At 30.6% G+C, this 23,006-nt stretch overlaps 1 protein-coding gene across 1 annotated transcript; it reads left to right on the top strand.

The window, feature by feature from the left end:
- The first annotated feature begins 501 nt into the window (after positions 1 to 501).
- On the top strand, positions 502 to 21,830 carry LOC148278946 (aldo-keto reductase AKR2E4-like). Its single transcript, XM_088230676.1, has 7 exons — positions 502 to 657; positions 5,526 to 5,606; positions 10,365 to 10,538; positions 14,359 to 14,475; positions 16,843 to 17,010; positions 18,126 to 18,332; positions 21,196 to 21,830. The coding sequence occupies exons 1-7, from the start codon at positions 601 to 603 to the stop codon at positions 21,373 to 21,375; spliced, it is 984 nt and encodes a 327-aa protein (XP_088086802.1). The 5' UTR covers positions 502 to 600; the 3' UTR covers positions 21,376 to 21,830.
- The last annotated feature ends 1,176 nt before the right edge of the window (positions 21,831 to 23,006 follow it).

A 23,006-nucleotide genomic window follows, 5' to 3' on the forward strand; every position in this document is an offset into this window, starting at 1 on the left:
ATCCTGGCTGGAACATTTATTGTTATTAAACTAAGTAATCCGCGCAGTCAACTATTCCTGTCATAATTTCGTGAAGCAGTTGTTGGTCTGCACACAATCTGGAGTATTGTAGAGAAGTAATTCCATGGTAGGTAGAGGTAGCTTAGTTTAAATAAATACGGTAGCTTTTAAGTTTAATAGTATGATGGCTTTTTGTAATGCATTTTCAATAATAAATTAATAATGCACAAAATTTTTGCGTCTTGTCAATTGGTCTAGTGGACGTCGATAAATCATTTTTGCGCTATTAAATCGGCACACAACACGAGCCCGAAACCGGCACATTATATCATCCATGCATAACTGTATCCCCCAGATATTGAGATGAAACCGCGAGCCATTGATCTGAGGCGAGGTCAACAAGTCGGTATCTCTCGAGGCAAATACAACGGTGAATGGTACACAATCATTCTACACATGTTTGGTTGGAAGTTGGAAGTGGGTAGTGGGTATACATTATACACTACACTACACACTGTACACTCACTTGTTTCGTCAGTCGATCACAAACTGTGTCTCAACTTGGTCCGTCGTGTCTCAGTGGTCAGCAAACAGTACAACATGCAGAATCTGGTAGTAATATCTTCATTGTTTATGTGCTTCGTATCGTGCTATGCGGTAAGTTCCGCTTGTTATCTGTTTTTGTTTTTGAACTCCTGATAACGCGTTCAAAATTCTGACACGTAACTTTAATGATATTTATATTTGTTGCATACTTTTTTAATTACGGTAAAATGGATTATATGATATTACGCCGTAATAAAAAAATGCTAACATAGAACGATATTTTTAATCATGTCCAGATCGTAATGGACTATAACTTCATTAAACCATTTCAGGATTTTATTTTGAAAAATATTTGAATGAAAAATGAGATATTCGATAAAATGATAGATCATATGTCTTAGAACGGGATTTGTACATAACTCTTAAGTAGGCAGTTAAATCATTCAATTCATCCAAATATACATAGTTTCTCATCATTATCATTCCCGTTTTACATTATGAGATCCAGTGGCAACATATTTCGATCATTTTTTTGGTAACATGAATGAGGTTATCAGTTTTGCGCCTCAGGTGCCAGTCCAGGGATTTTACACAGCAATATTGTATAAAAACACTTTTTCAAATGCGCTGACCATTAGACTACAAGGCAGACAATGAAAAAGTTCAGTGGTTATTTTTTAACGTTTATAGATTCAAAAAAAAATAAATTATGTATCGTATTATCAGCGCATAGATTTTTTTAAGTTTTGTGAGTTTTAAATTACTTCGCGTGTGACGTCTCAAGTTCTCTTCCCCTTCTTCTCGACGAGTTTTGCTGATTCATCAGTTGACATACCGTAAACCGAAAACCTATCACAATTCTCTTACCATCGGTTGATTCGGAAGAAATCATTCAAAGTAGTTCGTTTTTATTAAAATCTTCGCGTACAATGTATTGCTCTAATTTTAAGGTTAAATTTTTTATATCCAATTTCCCGTAGGGCTGAACTTTCTCATGTTATTTCATAACTCCCGTAAATGAATTTACATACATGGGTACATTTGATTGTCTATTTACTTAAAATAATGTTGGGGACAATATTCAAAGAGTCGTAGTATTTTTTTGGAAAAGTATGACGAATCTGTTATAATTTAAACCCTTTATAGAGATTAACACACGATAATTAGACCTGCTTTTGCACGTTGATGTTTTAATAACGTATATTTAAAATACCCGTCCTTTCAATTCGTTTATACTCCGAAATTCGAAATGAGCTACTTCTTCGCAAAAAAATGCACCTTCCTTGGCTACTTTTAATGAACTCCTGAAATATTTAATATCCCGAGAACCGTAACTCCCCATTATTTTCTAAAAGTTAAATTTTTAAAATTTATTTTCTTTCCCGGATCCTCTTCCTGTCTCTTTCCAAAATCGTTTCTTGATCCCACATTTCTTATCATATTATGAGTAAAACAAAAGTATTTTCATTTTTAAGTTAATGTGCACAAACTCTATCTTCCTAATAAAAAACGGATTTAATTCGAAAATAAATATGTAAAATGCATTTCTTTGTAACTTTTTTCAACCGTACAAATTATGTCTGCTTTTTGTTTGGCTAGAGGATATTGTTTATAGAAATAAGATTGCCAAAATGCGTATATTTTTGTTGAATAAACCAATTAAAAGAAAATTATGCGTTTTAAATACAATTTTGAATTACGCTATTTCCATAAATTATTAAATAATAAAGAAGACTCTTTTAACCTACTCACCAAAATTAATCTAAATGTCCCCTTGCGCGTGACAAGAAATAAGTATTTATTCCATCTGCCAGTCTGTAGCACTAACTATGCACAACACTCTTTCCTCTATCGTTCTTGCTCTAACTTTAATGCTTTTTTTCATCTATTGATATATTTTCATGCCCCTTAATTTATTTAAAAATAAATTAAGGCTCATTATTTCTGTCTGCGATACGGTACCACTTACTATTTAATGATGCTACACTTACACACACCTAAACACACATCTACACTTACTCTCATACAAATACACATAAACACACCCTTTTGTTGTAACACAATTTAATAATATATAAGATTCTTATTTAGAAACTTCGCTGGTCTGTCTTTAAACCGTATTTTTTTTCAATGTTATTATATCATTGACCACTGTTTGTTTCTTTAAAATAAATAAATCAATAATACCATGCCCAAAAAACATAATATTGATATAATGTTTTTTTAAATAATCGTATGTACGTTTTTTGATACTTTATATGTATTATAAATTAAGAAGTGATTTAAAAAAAAAAACAAGATCAGACACGTACTCAAATATATGCTGATTTAAAAGAAATCTATCTAAGAAAAAAATTGCAAATTTTTACATTTGACTATTGTGTATATGTCTCATTGCTTATGCACATTTTCACCTACATAGTTTTCATACCTAAAAAACTATAATTTACGACCGTTAAGTCTTTGTCAGTGGAGTGGTATTCAATTTAGAAATGTATTCGTTCTATGGACCAATAATAGCCATGATTCAAACCACACAATACTTGTGCCGACTTTCCCCAAACCAAACATTTTACTAATACCTAGTACTTTGCACCGCATTGTAAAAGTGCAAATAGTACGAATATTACTTTATTGGTTTATAGCATAAATAAACAATAAAAACCAGATAAGATAATTATTTGTGTGAATATTTGTATTAATACACTTACCATTAACAGTTATGATCGTCTAGAATACTTTTACATTTTCAGTTTTTTTATTTTTTTTTTTATATGGAGAAAAATTTCTTTAAATTAATCTAAACTGTTGGGATCAGGAGGGATATACTAATGTTTTTTTTATTTTTTATTTTTTTACATGGGAGTTGCTTTATTATTTACCTTGCTTATAATATACAAGGTTTATATTTCAAAAAGTGGATTTTTCTGCAATTAAATATCTTAAAATTTATCTAAACTATTGGGATCAGGAGGGATATATTAATGTGGGCTAATCAGGAACTTCTCAGCATTTGGTCATGTGGAGAGAAAATCATTCAAAACTCTTCAGGAGAAGCCGGCCTGTTGGCAGTAGTCACCAGGCCTTCCGTTCCACTAGAGGAGTGTTCGGCATTTACATTTTCAGTTTAGAGTTCAGAGGGAATTTGGCGTGTTTAATATTCTTTCACAAAATAAAATCTATCTAGATGCCCATAATATCCTTGCTCAGATCAACCTTAATGTACCTCACCGTAACTTGCGTACCAATGCTGTCTTTGTTGTAAGAAATTTATGAACCAACGTCACATTAATTTTTCCCTCTGCCGAGGATCCTTAGAACAGTTAACAAAATCTAACTAAACAGTACTGTCGATGAGTTCCTATAGCAAGGGCAAGCATGCAAGAAGCAAGCGGAGTTATCACTCCTGACTTGAGATACTCGCCATATCTGGATAGATCATGCCATGACTAACTACCATGTTTAGGTTATGTATGTTAGTTCATTGTTTCATTAATGCCAATCTATAAGGGGTTTCATAAGTATATGAAAATATGTGATTACATGAAAAATTATTATAATTTGTCAACATTATTTTGAGTTTTTTCAATTTTTTTTTGACAAACACTGGGTTCAACCCCCTGAAAAGATATTCATCATTATCATGCTACTGCCTAGTTATAGCACATGGTGTCTACAAAGAGCCTCCACGCATCTCTATCGGCTGCCAACTCCTTAGCGACCTCTTAAGTCAGGTTCTCGTCCCGAAGTTTTGACATAAACTGCCGTCAAACAGTCAGCACTGCGTTTCCAGGGCCTAAAGAACCTCATGCCTTGTAAAGTAGGCAAGTGTGTTTAAGGATCTCAGGAGGCATCCGCAGTATATGGCCTAGCCAACTGTATCGCGCCCGCTTGACGACAGTTGTCACCGGAGTTTGCTGCGTCCGTTCTCTTATTACTTCATACCTCACAAAGTCAAACCATCGCACTGCCGAGATTTTTCTGATACACCTGTTCTCAAAACGCAGAAGTTTTCTGTTTTGGGCCCTAGTGAGGTGTAACGATTTGCATCCGTAGATGAGAATAGTAATTAAGATTCATATATTACAACAGAGATGAAAAGTAGTAGCTGATTGACTGTGGAATAATCTACCCGCTAATGTTAGAGACGCCTCGCCCCTTCTTTACTTACATTTAAGTCACGATTGAAATGACACTATGTAAATATTTAAATTGTTCCTGTATCCTTCTTCTTTCCTTCCACCCCCTCTCCACTCTTCACAGTATAGTGATAATTTTTTATATTTTTTATACTTATTTTGTTAATCTTTGTTTTAAATTTTGTATAAAATTGTAAGATTCAATATGTCCATGTACTTGTAATTTTCTCAAGCTGAACGGTTTGGGTAGGTAGGAAGAAATTGCCTTAAGGCAATATGCCTGCTCTTATATGTATATAAATTGTACATGTATATAGAGTGTTAAATAAATAAATAAATGACGAGCATTTTGACGAGTGCTGAAACCTTTATTGATATAAGTGAGATTCATCTGGCTGAATTATTTCACCTACTAAGCAACGCCTGAAAACACTGTTCTTTTGTTTATATTTCTTCTTAAACCAGTTTGTTTAACACTTTTTTATTTCACAGTAAATATCTATTCTGAAGTAGGCAGCATATATTTTTTTTTTTATAAAATAAAGCATTAATAAGATAATTCTTTAATTTGACTAAGCATTATCAAAACACAATAGAGATTTAAGAAATACATATGGGAATCTGATAAAAAATGAATTAATATTTTAAAATCTTACAAAAATTAAGAAAAATCAATTCAAATACGTCCATTTTGTTACTATTGCAGCATTACTGCCAATATTCCGTTCAAATTCACCCCACAAATTATATCCCTGAATGGAGGATTGGTTCATCGAGGCGTGGTGGAGGTTGCTTATTAAAATTTCTCCAACGTCTGCTTGAATTGAGTTAATGTTTTAGAATTTCAGATCGGGGAAGGCGACCACCCTGCGCTTGAACGATGGCAACGAAATTCCAGTATTGGGACTGGGAACCGCTGTGGTAAGTTGAACTTTGACTACTAATATTACGATTCTGGACGATATACACTGGAGACGAAAATAATAACTTATCATAAATCTAATTATTGGATAAATGAGTTATTCTTGTCTGACTGTACTATCAAAAAGCTTATTTATTTATTTATTTATTTATATACGGCATTTCTGCCATTTACATATATGTGGTATAAAGAGTGCTTAGAGATAAAAATATTTAAAAAAAAAAAAAAAACGAGTATGAAATATTAATACTGTACTGTACACATTATTAATTACTTGAAATACATACATATATTAAAGAAATTATACAATAACAAAATACATTAATCAATCAAATTATAACTATTCCAACCCAATCCTCTGAAGATGATTTGCTCTTTTTGATAAAAATATGTTGGTCACTTTATTTTTTAAGTTAGGCAGAGATAAACTAAATATATCAAAATGTGATGCATATTCATTCCCGGTATTCTGTAATCTAACAATAGGTGAGTTATATTGAGCTACCGTTCGATAATTTTGACAATAAAATATTGTAGATGTTCTGCTTAATCTAGGTGGTACATAGAATGAAATCAATTCCAGTAGATCAGGGGTATCAAACATTGGTTTTATTATTTTATATAAAGTCATAAGATCGGTCGATGTTCTTCGTTCTTGCAATTTAGTTAATTTAAGAAAGTCTAAAATTTTGTAATAATTTAATTGATTAGTAGAAAAACTCACTTATTGGGATAAGATCCACTGGAAGACTAATCCAATTTGATATTATTTAATTACAGTTATTTAGAATGATGCACGTCATGATTATTAAATAATACGCGATGACGATTTTTGTTATTTTTTATTTATTGATATTTTTTTTCAAATAAGAATGAAATTACATACGGTATATAAATAAATCATTTATGATAAAGTTCCTACCTATCTAATAAAGTAAAACTTCGTGTTTAGAGAGTGCGTCCGTTTAAGGTTAATTTAAATTTATTAAGCTATTTCCTGAAAATGAAATATTTCAAAAGAAACAATTTTCTTTTTTACAAAGTTCAGGATAGGGTCAGCATCATGTGGTTTTTCAATTAAAATAACTTATAAAATAAATAAAACAACTTTGTTTTTAACCACTTATTTTTATTTTTCACCGACTGGTTTCAAAGCAAACAAGCTTCTTGGTCAAGGTTTAAGTAACTAATGAAATGATTCCTTTTTATTTTATTTGTATATTAAGTTTAAGTTTCTTTGTTTTGTTATTTCCACGGTTTGATTGTAAAGAAATATTAAATTTTCGCTTAGTTATGAAAAAAAAAATTGATATTGATATGCGAAACTGAAGAAAGACTCACGTCTGTATAAACAGTTTCGGGAAAGAGGAGGATGCTTTCATTGTAATCCAGAGGAAAAAATAAGAAAAAAGACAACTGCGGAAAAATATTTCGACTTTTTTTAAGACCCCAGTAACAAAAAAAAAATAATGAAGACTAGGTCGCCAATATTTTATCATCAAGGAGTTTCCGACTTGAATCCTTCCCCTTGAGGAAAATCAGTTCTGAGCATTTCTCTTGAAAATTGGTTCCGTCCTTAAGAGCTTTTTCGAAATATTAAACACTGTGTGTGAGATAACTGATTAAATGATTAATGCTATCATACGGTGGGTGGAATAAGGCAACTCTTGACAAAAGGGTTCTCCGTTAATGTTGAAAAATTTGTCAATAAAAATAACACAAAATAACTTTTTCTCTAATTGAGTTGAAAATTCTTCTAAAAATTTTAAACTGACTCATAATCCATATGGATTTTTTTTTTAAAACCAGTTTTCTGACAAAATTGTAGGTATTCAAATTATTACTTTTCTTACCAATTTAAGTCGCATACTGGCATTTTTATTGACTATTAAATATCAGGTGGACCTCGAAAAATGAAAGTGGTTTATTGAACATCTTACGTTTTTTCAAAAACCTGGTTTAAAAGATAATTAATTATGTAATCATAATAATAGGTTAGCTGATGGTAAACGAAATATATACCTGTTTTGCAAACATCTAACGGGATTATTTGTAAATTATCATATTATTTTTTTAGGCTAACGATATGTTCAAAACATATTACAGACAAATTAAAAAGGTATTTGGTTTGTCATATTCATTAAAAAAATATTCTAAGCTACATGGAACAGATCTTGATCTGGATAATGGGCAATGATCGTCTAAATATCGTAACCGACGGGAGAAGTATTTTACTGGCTAATATTTTTTCTCATTTTTGCAAGTTGTCAAAACTTGGTTCGATTTAATGTGAACCAAGTTTTGTTTCTAATATTTATCTAATTTTATACCAAAATAAATAGTGGAAACAGAGTTAGATTTTCAAAGAGTATTCCTTGTTAATTGAGAGGAAGAAGTGTTCTATAAAATATTTTTTTTATCAGTTACGATGTTTTGCCAATTATGGCTCGATAATATAATTACTTACTCAAACTTTATATTTCACTTTTGTTCTATGTTTCTTTCAGTTTATCACCCGCTTTAGCTTTCATTTTAATGAAGTTTGCAATAATTAAATTAGTTTTATTTTATAAGGAATTTTCACACAAATTTATTTCACAACAATAAGTAAATATAATATATGTTTACTATATAAGAACCAGTTAAAAAAACTTGCTGATAAGCCTCTTTTCTAGAGGCTTGTCAGCAGGTGGAAAAGAAATGATATGGAAGGAATTTATAAATAATATATCACAACATCTAGACCAATGAAGAAATAAATCTTTGTTGGATTTTTTTCACGCAACTGGCGAGAATCAAACCCGCGCCGTCAGTTTAACAGTCGGCCGTTTATCCACTGCGCTACGGTGCCTGCATACGAGAATAATATTATAGGAGAGAATTTGCATAGTGTGTGTATAAATAAAATAAATAACGTGTTTGTGCGACGTATGTGTTCACGTGTGTATATGTATGTGAGGATGTGAATGAAGGTGTATGTGCGTGTGTGAATTTGTGTGTCAGGGTGCGTAGATGATGGTGCAAATGTATGTATCTTTATAGGGGTGAGAGTATAGGAGAGGGTTCGGTAAGAAGTTTAATTGTTTAAAAATATTAACTAACTAACTAACTAACCATCACGCCATTTCCCCGGGGGGGTAGGCAGAGAGGATAAAACGCCACACCACTCTGTCCTGGCACACTTCCTTTGCTTCCTTCACATTCATACATCTTCTCATGCACGCACGTCGATTATTCCGACTTTTCAAATGACCACTTTCAAGAATTTGTTGTACCTGATCATGCCATGTCTTTCTCGGCCTTCCTTGACTTCTACAACCAGACACATTCGCATCATAAATCTTTTTAGCCGTTCTTTCATCATTCATTCGCTCCACATGACCGAACCATCGCAAAAGACCTTTCTTAATTTTGTCGATAATGCTTAACTCAGCCTTGCATTCTGCTCTAATTTCGTATTATAATACTAATATATTACAACAGAGATGAAGAACGTTCTATAGAAGGGAATATCGAAGTCTATGCAATTACAGGGCTTGTGATATGTCATTGGCTGGTTTAAGTGGCCATGTAACACACGTTTTTATTATAATGCTTTCTTCACAATTCTGCCTGTGTTTAAACATCTACATTACTTCAATTCTTTCATGTGTTGATCTATGTGAAGTTAAAGAGCGGAAACAATCCACTTAAACCAGCCAATGACCGGTCATAACTCCTTTAAATACCTAGACTGGTATATTAATTGAATTTATTTATTTATTCATGTAAAGATACACATTACAAGAATAATAATAACGCATCTCTAATTCTATGAGGCCAAGAGCTTTGTGTTGAGTAGGGATACAACATAATGGAAGGTGGAAGCATGCATATTATTAAAAAATACTTTAAATAAAAAATATTACTTTAACATATGTTTTAATAAGCACCTGGACAATACGCTTAATATTATATAAATCTATCTCGCAGCATTCTCCTTTAATGATTTCTTTTCTTAGACAAAATCCAAACCTCCTTCTTCTTCAAAAATGTTCTTCATCTCTGTTAATCCGGTTTTTGTTTACAAAAATTTGGATACTTAAATTATTGTTGATATATCGATACATTCAAAACCCTTCTTCAAAATATATTTTTAAGATATGTTAATGCTTTGATTGTGTTTAAACAATTTGGTGAATTTCTAAAAGTATAATACAAAATTTAAAGACATAGACAACACAAATATCACTCAGATGTAAAATTTACAATAAAAATGCATTATGTAACTTAGTAGACATTACAATAATAAAAATGTAAATCTCCCTTCCCCTCCTTATCCTCTTTTCAAGCATTCGTGTCATAATAAAATAAAATAAAATGAAATAAAATAAAATAAAATAAAATAAAATAAAATAAAATAAAATAAAATAAAATAAAATAAAATAAAATAAAATAAAATAAAATAAAATAAAATAAAATAAAATAAAATAAAATAAAATAAAATAAAATAAAATAAAATAAAATAAAATAAAATAAAATAAAATAAAATAAAATAAAATAAAATAAAATAAAATAAAATAAAATAAAATAAAATAAAATAAAATAAAATAAAATAAAATAAAATAAAATAAAATAAAATAAAATAAAATAAAATAAAATAAAATAAAATAAAATAAAATAAAATAAAATGAAATACAATAAAAAATAAATAAAAAAATAATTAAATGTTGCGTAATATAATTTATCGATGTTTATAAGGTGGTTTTTTTTTTCAGGGAGGTGGAGATCCTACAGAAATACAAAATGCAGTAGAAATTGCAATAGCGGCAGGATACAGGCACATAGATACTGCTGCATACTATAAGACAGAAAAGTATGTGGGGCAAGGAGTCAAAGCCAAGATAAGGGATGGTACAGTCAGGAGGGAAGATGTCTTCATAACTAGTAAGGTAAATATAAACATATATACGTACGCATATATACATACATATATACATACGCACAGATCGCATTGATGCTAAGAACTTATTTGAACTGAACCAAAATTGATATTAACTATGCAGTAAGTAGTCACCCATAGAAAAGTGAATCTGAGATATTAGCACTTCTTGCAGCGAATTTAATTAATCTTTCCAATCATGGCCATTCGCTTCGCTCTTCTCAGGAGAGGATACTTCCGTTCCTCAACATAGCACATCATTTTTCAGCAATTCCTTTTCTGTCAAGGTGCTAAACTTTGGAACGAGCTACCTTTTCTTATAAAAAATGCACCTTCTCTGGCCACCTCCAAGAAACGCCCGAAACAATACTACATATCCTTAGAACCCTGACCTTCCTTCATTTTATAAATTTTTTCAAACAATATTTTTTTTTAAATTCCTTAGCTGCTCTTTCTCTCTCCTTCTAAACCTGATTACGCATTCTTCATCGTTTAACATGTATACATAATGTACATATATTTAAGTTTATATGCGCAAGTCCTATATCCCCATTAAAAAAACAGCTGTTTTTTAAAATTAATTTTTTTTCCCTGTATCTTTTCATACATATTTTGTTTTTAGTACAAATTTTTTATTTTTTAGACCCGTCTGTTTTTTAAGTTGGCTGATGGTATTACTTTTAGCAATAAGTCTGCTTAAGTACTAATTATTTGTACTTGAAGATTTAAATAGATAAATGAGTATCTACTTCCAGGAAAATGGATTTTTGTAGAAATTTTATTTATTTATTTACGCATAAGGTTTATTAATTTGTATGCATGAAGTATCATAGTTCGTGTCTAGGAGGATAAAGAATACAGTTCTATATGTGATATAGAACCAGAATCATGAACGACAGTTTTCGACTTGTCCGGCTACACTCAAGTCGAAAAACTGAAAATGATGGAGAATAGTCCACCTCGTAGTGCAGTGGTTGATGTGTCTACGGTTTGATTCCTGGGAAAGTTGATATAAAATATTTATTTTTAAAGGTGGTTTTTTACTAAAATGTTTAATTGTTCTTGTAACTTCTTGTAACGGATGATTTAAATACACGGCATTTGGTTGAACAACGCAGTGACCTATGTACCATCGGGTGTGGATAAGAGTTTATGATGAATTGTAAATAACAAGATAACATTATCGGATACGTAAAAACATAAACAGAAAACACTAAATAAACCAGGCAAAAATTTTACTAACTAAACACGCATTTAAAAGGGGAAAAGAAAAATAATCCATCAAATCTAGAAGAAAAAAATGTATGTAAATGAATAAGAATTAACTGGGTAAGAGAAAAGTGGAGGAAAACAGTTGTTAAAAATTATTGTATTTTGTAATTTTGCATTTAATATAGTAACAGAAAAACCTTGAAATATCTTTTCTGACACACGGAATTTGTATTTGAAACCAGCTTAGGGTATTCGAACTTAAGTTTCTAATAGTAATATTCCTTTACCTAACTGAGTTTCTATGTAACTTTTGATTAAGTTACTGAACTTGTCTTCGTACCTGAACGTTTAGTTTCCGAATGCCGAATGTTGCACGAGCGATGATGGGATTAAAACTATGTAGTCCCCCTGTTACAAAGCGCCGGGTTGCTCTATACTTACAGTACAGAGGATTAATATTTATTATACTAACATTTAAAATCTACTCTCACTCAACACATGTAACTGTGCAACGATTAAATGATAAACAAATCCCAACACTACACCACATACCAATAATATTATCACAAGATCCTCGAAACAAAGACAAACTAACTTAACTTCCGTTCAAAGAGTCTCTAAGTAATATACAATCAAAATCTACAACCTACTTTCTCTGTCCATTAAATCAATATCAGAAACTAGAAAATGTTTAAAAGGCTTTAAAAAAATAAATGGTTGATTAGGTAGAAGTTAAATGGATTTTGTCATTTAGCCGAACCTTGAAGTATCTGCTCCCCATTTTTTTGTTCGTTAAATAATTAAAAATAATACATGGGTTTATTGAGAGAAACTATAATATGTGTAGTTTTTTAAACTGTTTTAAAATTTTGTAATTACTCTGTGTTTTCTTGAACTTATATTATATTCTCACAAAAAAAAAAAAGTTTATTGCTAAATGTCTTCGGCCCGAGTGGGGACACTTTATTTGTATTGTTTAAAGAATAAATATGAGAAAGGAAGCCATTGTAAATTTTGAAGACTTTCATAAATTAACTGTATCTTTTAATTAACTTCATTCCTATTTAAGTATTCACTGACGTATAGTAAAAGGACACGTTATTCCCATAGTAACTCAATCTCAGATTTGGCAAATATTGCTATTCCTTTTAACAATTTGAAATAAAGAAATATCAACCCACGATGCATATGCAAAAGATTTTCATATTTTTTTATGTTATTTAAGGACATCATCAGTAACACAGAAAAAAAGTATAAAGGAAAAAAACATAAAATAAAACCACTAAAAGGAGTCTGAGAGACAAAATTATTTTGTAAATTCTCCAATTGTCAGACTACACCGGCTCGGAAACAAATATGAAGAAATTACGTTTTGTTTACCATCGTCAATTTTTAGATCGAAAATTCTTACGTCCATAAAATTCAAATAACTTACATTATTCGATTCCCTACATATTGACTTGCTATGTCATGAAAAGCTTGAATTAAAATTTTATACCCGTCACGTAAAAGTCCTCTTTGGGTATATAATAATAAATAAAATAAAATAAGAATAAATAAATACTTAAATATAAATTATGAGTGTGTGCATGTGAGGGTGTATATGTGAATTTGTAAAAACAGAGTGAATTAATATTTGTAAACCGTATAACATTGTAAGATTTTTTAAATATGATAGAGAACACAAACAAGTTGATATATCACAAGACTTAAAGTCTAGCATTTAGTATTAATTTTAGAGCGCGCATTAATGTCATTTTATTACAATCAAAAGGGTGAATATAAATGAAAGTTTGAAAAGCGAAGCTTACAAATGGAGAGTTCTGGGCACAGTTCGTATGAACGGATGGTATATGGAATAAACAGTTTGATTTATGACAAGTACGCTAGTAAGGAGTATAAGGGATAATTTTCATACTAGAGTCAGGCTATTTAGACGTCCAGTCAGTGTATCGTGAATAACTCCCATATCCAGTATTAGACGATGATCACTCATATATGTTTTACAAGAAGATAATATAGTTTAAGAAGTCAGTCAATAAGGAAATATCACTTTTTGAAACATTTTTAAAGTAATAAATATCAATGAAATACTGTTCAGTAAAAAAAAAATTTTTTGCTAATTTTTGCTAATAATTATTAGTATCATGAAAAATATTTTTAATTTGTAATTTTGAATTCCCGCAAAAGGGTCATTCCATTGGTCACGCTTCTAATACGTCACGATTTATGTTTATTTGCTCCTGCCTATTCAAATTAGTTTAGAACATGAACAAGAATCTTGACGTCACTACTACCACGGCCAAACATGTTGCGTTTTTATAGCAACGGATTTTTATTAAATTTATTTTTTTCATTTATGTCTGAAAACATTTCTCCACAATATCCATATTGATTTTGAAAATACAATGAATTATTCTAAATTCATTTCATATATTTTTATTGGTATTCGTAGTATGTGATATTTCCCTATTTGCATCTATAGCTGGGATTCAGAAAAAGTGTCCTTGGATGTCTGTAAGCATGTGAAACTCATTACCATAGCTGTGTCACTGGCCGCCAGTGTTATTATTTTATGTTTTCTGTTTTATCTAATAAAAAATCTTTTGTTTTCTCAGTTATGGAATAACCAACATCGCCAGGAACAAGTGGTTCCCGCTATTAAAGAATCTCTGAAGAATCTAGGTCTGGATTACATTGACCTTTATCTCATTCACTGGCCCGTCAGTGTCGACGTAAGTGATATTTTATTTTAATAAATTAATTGTAACGATTTACTTCTAAAGGTTGATAGATCTTTATTGCCCAGGAATCTCACACTATCAAAATCAAATCATCCGCTTTACCAAATGGATTTTTTTTCATCTCGCTATGATATTATCTGAATGCATACATCTATCTGTATTATTAAATATTTGTTATGCAAATGAACTAATATTTCGCCATTTATTATTTATAAGTATACTTAATAACGTATAGATGACATGAACACATGAATATCCATCGTGTGGTTATCAATTCTTATCGTTATGGAAAATTAATATAAATTATAATATAAATAATGACTCGTCAAAAATGTTGAAAAAAATGGCCACTCGAAAACCGAAAATCTATCACAATACATGGCAATGCTGTAATTGATTGACCGATTTACAAGAACTTGTGACTTAGTTCAAAGTAGGTACTTATTTTTTTCCTACATTTTCGAGAAACTTCGGCGTATAATAAAATACTCTAATTTTGACCGCGTGGAAGAAAACATTTTTCAAATCAAATTTCCCACTTCATTTAGAAGATCGTTGCCGACAATGTCCGCACTTATTTCAATTGAGAACCTTTTTTTTTAAATCTTGACATTCGCTTAAAATGTAATTTTCCAGAGAAAGAAAAGGGGATGTTTTTTTTTCTATCTTCAGAAAGACTTATCTAGTTATTTTAAAACGCATAATATTTTTTAAGTTTTTAAAATTATTTTCTTTTGAATATATTTAAAAAGAAATATTTTAACTAATAGATGGCTCCACCTGATATGTACACCTGGGTCCATTTTCTAATGGGATGAAAAAAATTATATCTATAAAGTAAAATTAAGTTTTCTGTCTGAAAAATAGAAAATGTTTACAAATTTTTTTTCTAAACATGTTCAATTATGGGTTACCGAAGAAGATACTCTGAATTTTTACACAAATATACACATTTTCTTACATAAATATTGATGTTAGTTTATGCCGTATCGATATGTACCGATGAAGATAGCGTTTGTAATCGCGACCCAGGTATAATACCTGTTCTGTTATAGCTAACAATGATTTCTTATCTAAAAAAAAAACTCTTTTAATTATTTTTTTGTTAAGTTCAGACATAAACGCATATGTTTTATTATGAAAAAAGGTGATATCATCCACGTTGCAGTCGATTGTAAATTGTTATGATATTTTGGTTTTGTAAATTTGATTCGTAAACAATTTTCAAATTAGAAAAACTAGTCATTTGGGCCACAAATATGTAGGTGGTTAATACTTTTGTCCAAGTTTCTTTATCCTACCTTTTTACAAATATTTTTACCATAGATTATTTTAATTTTCTCAAGCAAAACCTTTGTATCCTTTAAACAGTACAACAATGTCGGTAACATGTTATTATCTCCGATTGTATCATACAGTATTCAGAATTCAAATGTAAATTTAATTGAATAAATAAATGACTGCAGTACGATTTGTCAAAGAACAGCCACCTGACTAGATACTACTTAGGGATGTGCTAACACCCAAATTGAATATGCGAAATCTCTATTATAGATACATCGATTTTTCTTAGAAAAATAATGGATGTAATAAATGATGACTGGGTATACGTAACACGTTTTTAGAGTAAATCCGAAGTCAATGGCATACAACACCGAAATACAAAAAAAAATAAAAAAATTATCGATTTCGAAAATAAAGGATTTTTTTTTTTTAAAAGATCGAAAAGATCAATTAAGTAAAATAATAAATAGTCGCTTCAGTTCGTTTTTATCACACAGACCAGAACACAAATTTATTTAAAGGTTTATTTTCAAAATAGGCATAAACAATTATGGATGTTTTTTGTAGATAATTCATGATAAAACTCCATTGTCAATAATTTAAATTGTAAATAATTAACACAACTTAAGACATAATTCGTTAAAACCTGAGAATATAACATTTGAATTTTATAAATAAAGGCTTTCTCAGAACTCCTGTACACTTAACTATATTTCGTTAAAAATGGTATGTTGGACAAAAACGAACTAAAGCGACTCTACGGCAAGAAAAGTAGTAAGTGTCTCGGATTTGCGGCTCAAAGGTCCGTGGTTCGGATCCCACTCTACCTGGTGAGTTATTTACAACTCGCTGAAAATGGCCCTCAAAATTAAATATTTGGGTAAATCATAAGAATGCAAATAGTTATTTTTTTCTAAAAAAAATAAATATATCAAACACTGGGCCCAAACACCGGCTGTAAATCCAGGGCATTTCTTCTCTCACCGTCAATGTTTGGTTATTACACAGAAATTATATAACAGTTTCAATAATTTTTTTAGCATGTACGAGTATAATATGGTGTTCGTTTTTCAGGATGTTGGCAATTTTACAAATGTTGATTTTGTGGAAACTTGGAAAGGGTTAGAGGATGCCCAGCGCCAAGGTCTAACCAGATCTATCGGAGTATCAAATTTCAACGAAGAACAACTGCAGAAGCTGTTGGCTTCTTCAAAAGTCAAACCTGTTGTCAATCAAATCGAGGTCTGTAATATTTTTGTTGAAACTGATTAAAGATCTAGTATTTATAATTATAATAACTATATCGCATTTGACGCCATTTAAAAAAAAACAGCTAAGAATTCAGTTCAAGATAATGTCTTTTTAATATTTTAAGGTTTAAATCGATGTCACCTTAACTAAACTGCACTGCGAGCATGAGCTAATGATTATTTTGATTTATTTAGCAATCAGATTGAAGCATACTTTACTTTTGACTTCAACTATAAATCGTTTGAATATTACACTTTTTCGATTTAAAATCTCTAATTTTTTGCATGTGCCACACACACACAGCACCATAACGCGCAAATGTTTTTGGAACATTAACGGAGAATTTTAAGGTTGTTTAAAACTGCAATATTTTGTTATACCTGGACTGGTACCTGAAGTCAAAGACTAATAATACAATGATATTTGTTCATAAAATTATAAACTCTAATAAAAAAACAGAATTTTGGAAAAAAAATTATCGGAACCAGCATGAACACGATCACAATACTAGAGAAAAGAACAAAATTAGACTTCCATTTAGGAAAAAGGCAAAGTCACAAAATTCTATTTTATTTAAAGCAATTAAAAAGTATTACGAAATGGAAAAAAATATTTATGAAGAAAAAAACATATCAAAATTTAAAATAATGGTCAAGATATATGTGATAAACAATTTATAAATTAAATATATTTGCAATGTTATTATTAGAACACACATAACAATATGTATGATATGTGTGCCCTACTTTAAGATTAAAAATTAAATTAAATTAAAATTAAATTAAATGACCATACCCTTAAATAACAAAATATTGTGGTACCTACGCTGCATTTTGTGTTTGGGTGCAAATGGGTATGCCGATGATGAATTATTTACACGTATTCTGTTTTCCGATAATTAAAAACAAAAAAAAATCGCCATTTGCTATTATTTGGAATTCATTTTGATGGATGGATGAATGGACTTCAGCGATACTAAAGTGGTTCAGATATAAGATTGCTTTATAAAAACAGCGAGGTTAAGGATAATAAAATATGTTTACAAATGATTTCGTAACAGTTCGTATCATGTACACCAAGCTAATGGTATTAATGCTTCATTTCAGGTCAATCCCAACCTCACTCAGAAGAAGTTGGTTTCGTTCTGCCACGAAAGGGGAATCCACATTGTGGCATATTCTCCCCTGGGATCCATGGCCGAGAGGAGGTTCAAGGTCGGAGAACCTCCATCTCCTCGCTTGGACGATCCTATCCTGACTGCCATGGGGAGCAAATACAACAAAAGCACAGTCCAGATCGTTTTAAGATACCTGGTCAGCATCAAAACATACCTAAATATTTTCGCGTTTTTTCGTTTTTGAAAAATTAATTAGAAAATTTTGTGCGCAGTACTTTACAAGTTTTTGCGATGATTACTGATCAATTTATTCCAACCAACTAAAATAATAATAAACGTGAAAAACATACATATGAAAAGAGAACGAAATAAGTTATAAATCATACAGTTGACTGGAACTAAGCCCGCCATAGCAAATTCGCACATAGATGATGTCATTTGCTAATTATTGGACCTTACTTTCCTTAACTAATTTTTTATAGTTTGGGAACCATTTAAATTTTTATACTGAATTGAGATTTTTCTATAATTTGACCTTCAAGAATTCAGAACATTAGTTCAGTATTTTTTTAAATTTTTGTTGGTAGTCGTAAACATTTGTAATAAAAATACGTCGGAATTTCCCTTAAACTAGGGTTACGAAATAAAACATTACGCTTTAAAAAAAGGTGATGAACTAAAGAACTAACTTAGAGTAGAAGACATTATTGAAACACCGTAGTTTTTTTAATATAAGGTTGAATTTTATGGTAAAGTTTTGTTTAAGTATTTTTAAGCGTAATGGCTAATTTTTTGACTCTAGTTTGAAGAAAATTCCGACGTATTTTAATCACAAATGTTTATGAATACCATCAAATAATAAAAAAATAATTAAATAACTTATAGTTATAAATGCTTAAAGGTCATTAAATTTTAGAAAAATCTCAATAAATTATAAAAATTGACATATCTCCCAAACTATTTTAGCTAGAGAAAGTAATATCCAATAATTAGCAAATGACCTCTTCTATGTGCAAATTTGCTATGGGGGGTTCAGTTCCAGTCATCCTGTATAAAAATAAAATAAACTAAAAATGCCTTGAATTAATTTCATGATAATTGGGAGGGTATATTTGGAAAACGGTTACAAGAAAGGCGGTTGTAAGAAAGGCAACAGGATTAGAGGTTCGATGTAAAGTGGGAATTACATACAATATATTGAATTCTGTTTAGCCAAGTCCTCTATCATGTTGCATATGAAAAGTTAGCGCGTTTCAGTGCCATACGTACGATGATGCACATCTGAATCGATGTTTATATATATCTCGTTGGGAGTCGAACTGGGTTCTTAGACACAGTAGCTACACTCGCTTAACACTGCACCACAACGTGAATAAATGTTATAATTCTTTAAAAAAAAATAATAAAAAAGTTTGTTATGTATGCTTTATTAATTTTAAGATAGAACGTCGACATTATAGTTTAGGGATATAGTTTGAGCTTTTACTGCTATTATCACATTGATGAACCACCACGCACGTCTATCCTGTCATACACTTCTACCTTCTTCCTCATTTATACATCTTGATTTGATTTGAATTGATTTGATTTATTTTTGCACCACAACAAGCCAGGAGGCCCAATTACACTGGTGAATTACATCACAGAATACCCAGGCTTGAGAAAAATCACCATGTAATTTTTGTGTTCTCACCGGGAATCGAACCCGGAACTTTCGGTGCGTGAGTCAAGCGTCTTGACCACTACACTAAGGAGGCCGCAAAATCTTGTGATACATGCTCTTCAGTTGTGTCTGCTTTTGACGTGATCAGACCTGAGATTTTGGTTTATCCGATCATGCTACGTCTTTTTAGGTCGTCCTCGTCCAACGCTACCATTCATCATTTCGTCATCCATTCGTTTCACATGACTAAAGCGTCTCAGTTCCATCTTATATTCAATTTTGTTTATCAAGATTTAAGTTAAATCGAACTAATATTACTTGGGTGTAGTTAACTTGCAAGCACAGAGTATGTTTAAAATGTGCATGTTGATTATTTTTAGATCATATTATGAGCCTTTTGGAGGGCAAGTGAACCAACTGACGAAATTAACAAACTTTCGTATTCGATGTTTTGAATCTATGATTTTATGGCCAAATTTTTTGATATTTTTTATTAACACGGATGTTTTGGACATAAAAAAACAGGAAAAATATGTTTTTGGATTATAAAAATGTAATATAAGTATTGAATTTACTTCACCTTTAACCCTCCCGGGCCGGTGTCTAGGTTCCACAGGTAGCTTTTTTTATATTTTTTTTGTTGCTAATGATCATATTGATTTATTTTCTTGCATTATCCTTTTGCATAATGCTAAGAATATGTCAAAACTATAAAAATATTTTTCTGTCGAAATCTTTCAATAATAATTCACATTTGTCATTGCTTTCCTCCAGTGCCAACATAAAACATTACAATTCATCGCTTTACAGTTTAATAATCATGTCATGGCGGCCTCCGTGGTGTAGTGGTCAAGACGCTTGACTCACGCACGGAAGGTTCCGGGTTCGATTCCCGGTGAGAACACAAAAATTAAAATGTGATTTTTCTCAAGCCTGGGTGCTCTGTGATGTAATTCACCACTGTAATTAGGCCTCCTGGCCTGTTGCGGTGCAAAAAAAAAATGTAAAAAAAAAAATGTAAAAAAAATGTCATACATCATCCACTCGCAACAGTTTTTTTTAAATGTATGAATTTCGCAGAAAACTAGTAACATTATGAAACGGTTTTATAAACACTACCATGGCAATCATAACACAGCTTTTTTTTTTTTTTTAAATGTGGTTTTTACAACATTTTAGTATGTGTATTCCTGGTATCTCCTTAGGGATTTTTTTTACCTTCAGGCTCGAATAGGTTAAAATATCAGTTAGTTCACTTCACCAGCAAAAGGCTCGTGTCTACCGTGTTTACGAAATCTGAAAGCACTACAATTAATTACGATTGTAATATTATTATTCCTTACTTCTTGTATTCGTTTAGGATATTTTTATTTATTGACGAAACGTTTTTTTACAGGTTGATCGTGATTTGATCCCCATCCCAAAATCCGTCACCCCGTCAAGAATTGAACAGAATATTGACGTGTTTGATTTTAAGCTGACACCCGAAGAGATTGCAAAAATTGATGACTTTAATCTGGACTACAGGATCATTGACCCAAAAACATGGAAAGATAGTCCATTTTATCCTTTCTAACTTATCTCAATAAAAAAATGAAATTGTCTTAAAAGTGTTACAAGCTAAATAAAAAAATGTACACAATGATTATAGAAACAAAACATTGGTTGCTTGTTGACAAAAATTATAAAAATTCTTTGACGTTTTCTAGGTGGATTGCATTAAAATGAAATATTGAACAGTTATACAATATAATTAAACAAATATAGGTAATATAGGTAAATAATTTATGAAAAGGTGAAGATACTCATAAGTGCAGCATTTATGTACTAAAATGTATTGTTGAATTTCCTTTCTTTTGTCATTCAGAAAGCCATATACGCTTTTGAATTATAAATTTATTGATCAATTATAAAGTAGCAACTAACTGTTTGCAGTATTTAAAACCACAACTAAAATGAATTATGAAACCGTTGATTATTTTATAAATAATAGAATGTGTTTATGGAATAAAATATTTATAAATTTTAAAACGGATTTTCATATTTTACCCAAATCATAATTTATAGAATATCCTTTAAAAAATGTAATAAATGATTAGTTACTACTGACGTATGACAAAAAGACACGAAATCTCTTTACTAGCTACATCTAATATATAGAAAATATAGCGTTGCCTTCAACAATTTTAATAAATCACCATAGTTCATATTTATTTGTGATATGAAACTAGCGTGCAGCGCTTGCAGCTGTCAGTGTTATTTTTCATGTACTCGAATGAAAAGTGTACTTTCGAATATTAATAAATATCTGTTTATATATTTATCTACATAAACGCCCAACGGGCATTTTTAAGAACATATTTATGCGTAGAAAATTATTATAAAAGAAAGTTGAAAGACACAATGGTATATATAGTAGACTTGGTGGGAGTGGAAGCGGGTGAGGGGTATTTATAATTGAATTTGACTCAGTGATCGTTTGAAAGAAGACGACTTGTTATCAAAGAAATCAATATTGGTATATTTGTTGGCAGATCTAAAGATTCTGAACATAGGGGAATGAAAACCATAGTTAGTTCTATGGTTATCGGTATGAAAGAGTAAGTTTTGTCTGAGGTTTCTAGTTGGGATATTTAATTTTATTAGCTTCAGTAGTTCAGGCGTATCAAAGAGTGAGTTAAGAATTTGAAATAGGACTAGAACAAGAAGGTCGGATTTATTTCGAAAGTCTTGAAGAGAAGATATATGTGTAAGGTAGTTTCTAACTCATTATACGTATATTGGTTTCTGGATAAGCCCAACCTTCAGCCTATCTTTCTTAAAAATCGATGTTGAACCGATTCAATATTTTTGATGTGAACATCATAATATTGAGACCAGATAACAGAATAATACTCTAGGTACGGGTGAACTAGGGAACAGAAGAGAGTTTTAAGGGTATTGATATTTTTGAAGTCAGTTGTGCTTCTGTTAATAAATCTAAGGAGTTTTAATGATTTAATAAATTGGATTTTTTGACGAATCGAATGAGATTTAAGTACGGTTTTTCACAGTTACAGTGTAATTGAATCATTATCTCATTACACGCGAAAGTATTATTGAAAATTTAAGAGTTTTGGTAATTTGCTCATGTACTTATTTTCCTATTTCTAGTAAAAATACGTTACAAATTTATTAAATCGATAGTCACATAATTAATGCCAAAGT

Source organism: Micrasema longulum, unplaced genomic scaffold (genome assembly GCF_059751315.1).
Source record: "Micrasema longulum isolate JH-2025_06_02 unplaced genomic scaffold, ASM5975131v1 h1tg000805l, whole genome shotgun sequence".
Taxonomy (NCBI): domain Eukaryota; kingdom Metazoa; phylum Arthropoda; class Insecta; order Trichoptera; family Brachycentridae; genus Micrasema; species Micrasema longulum.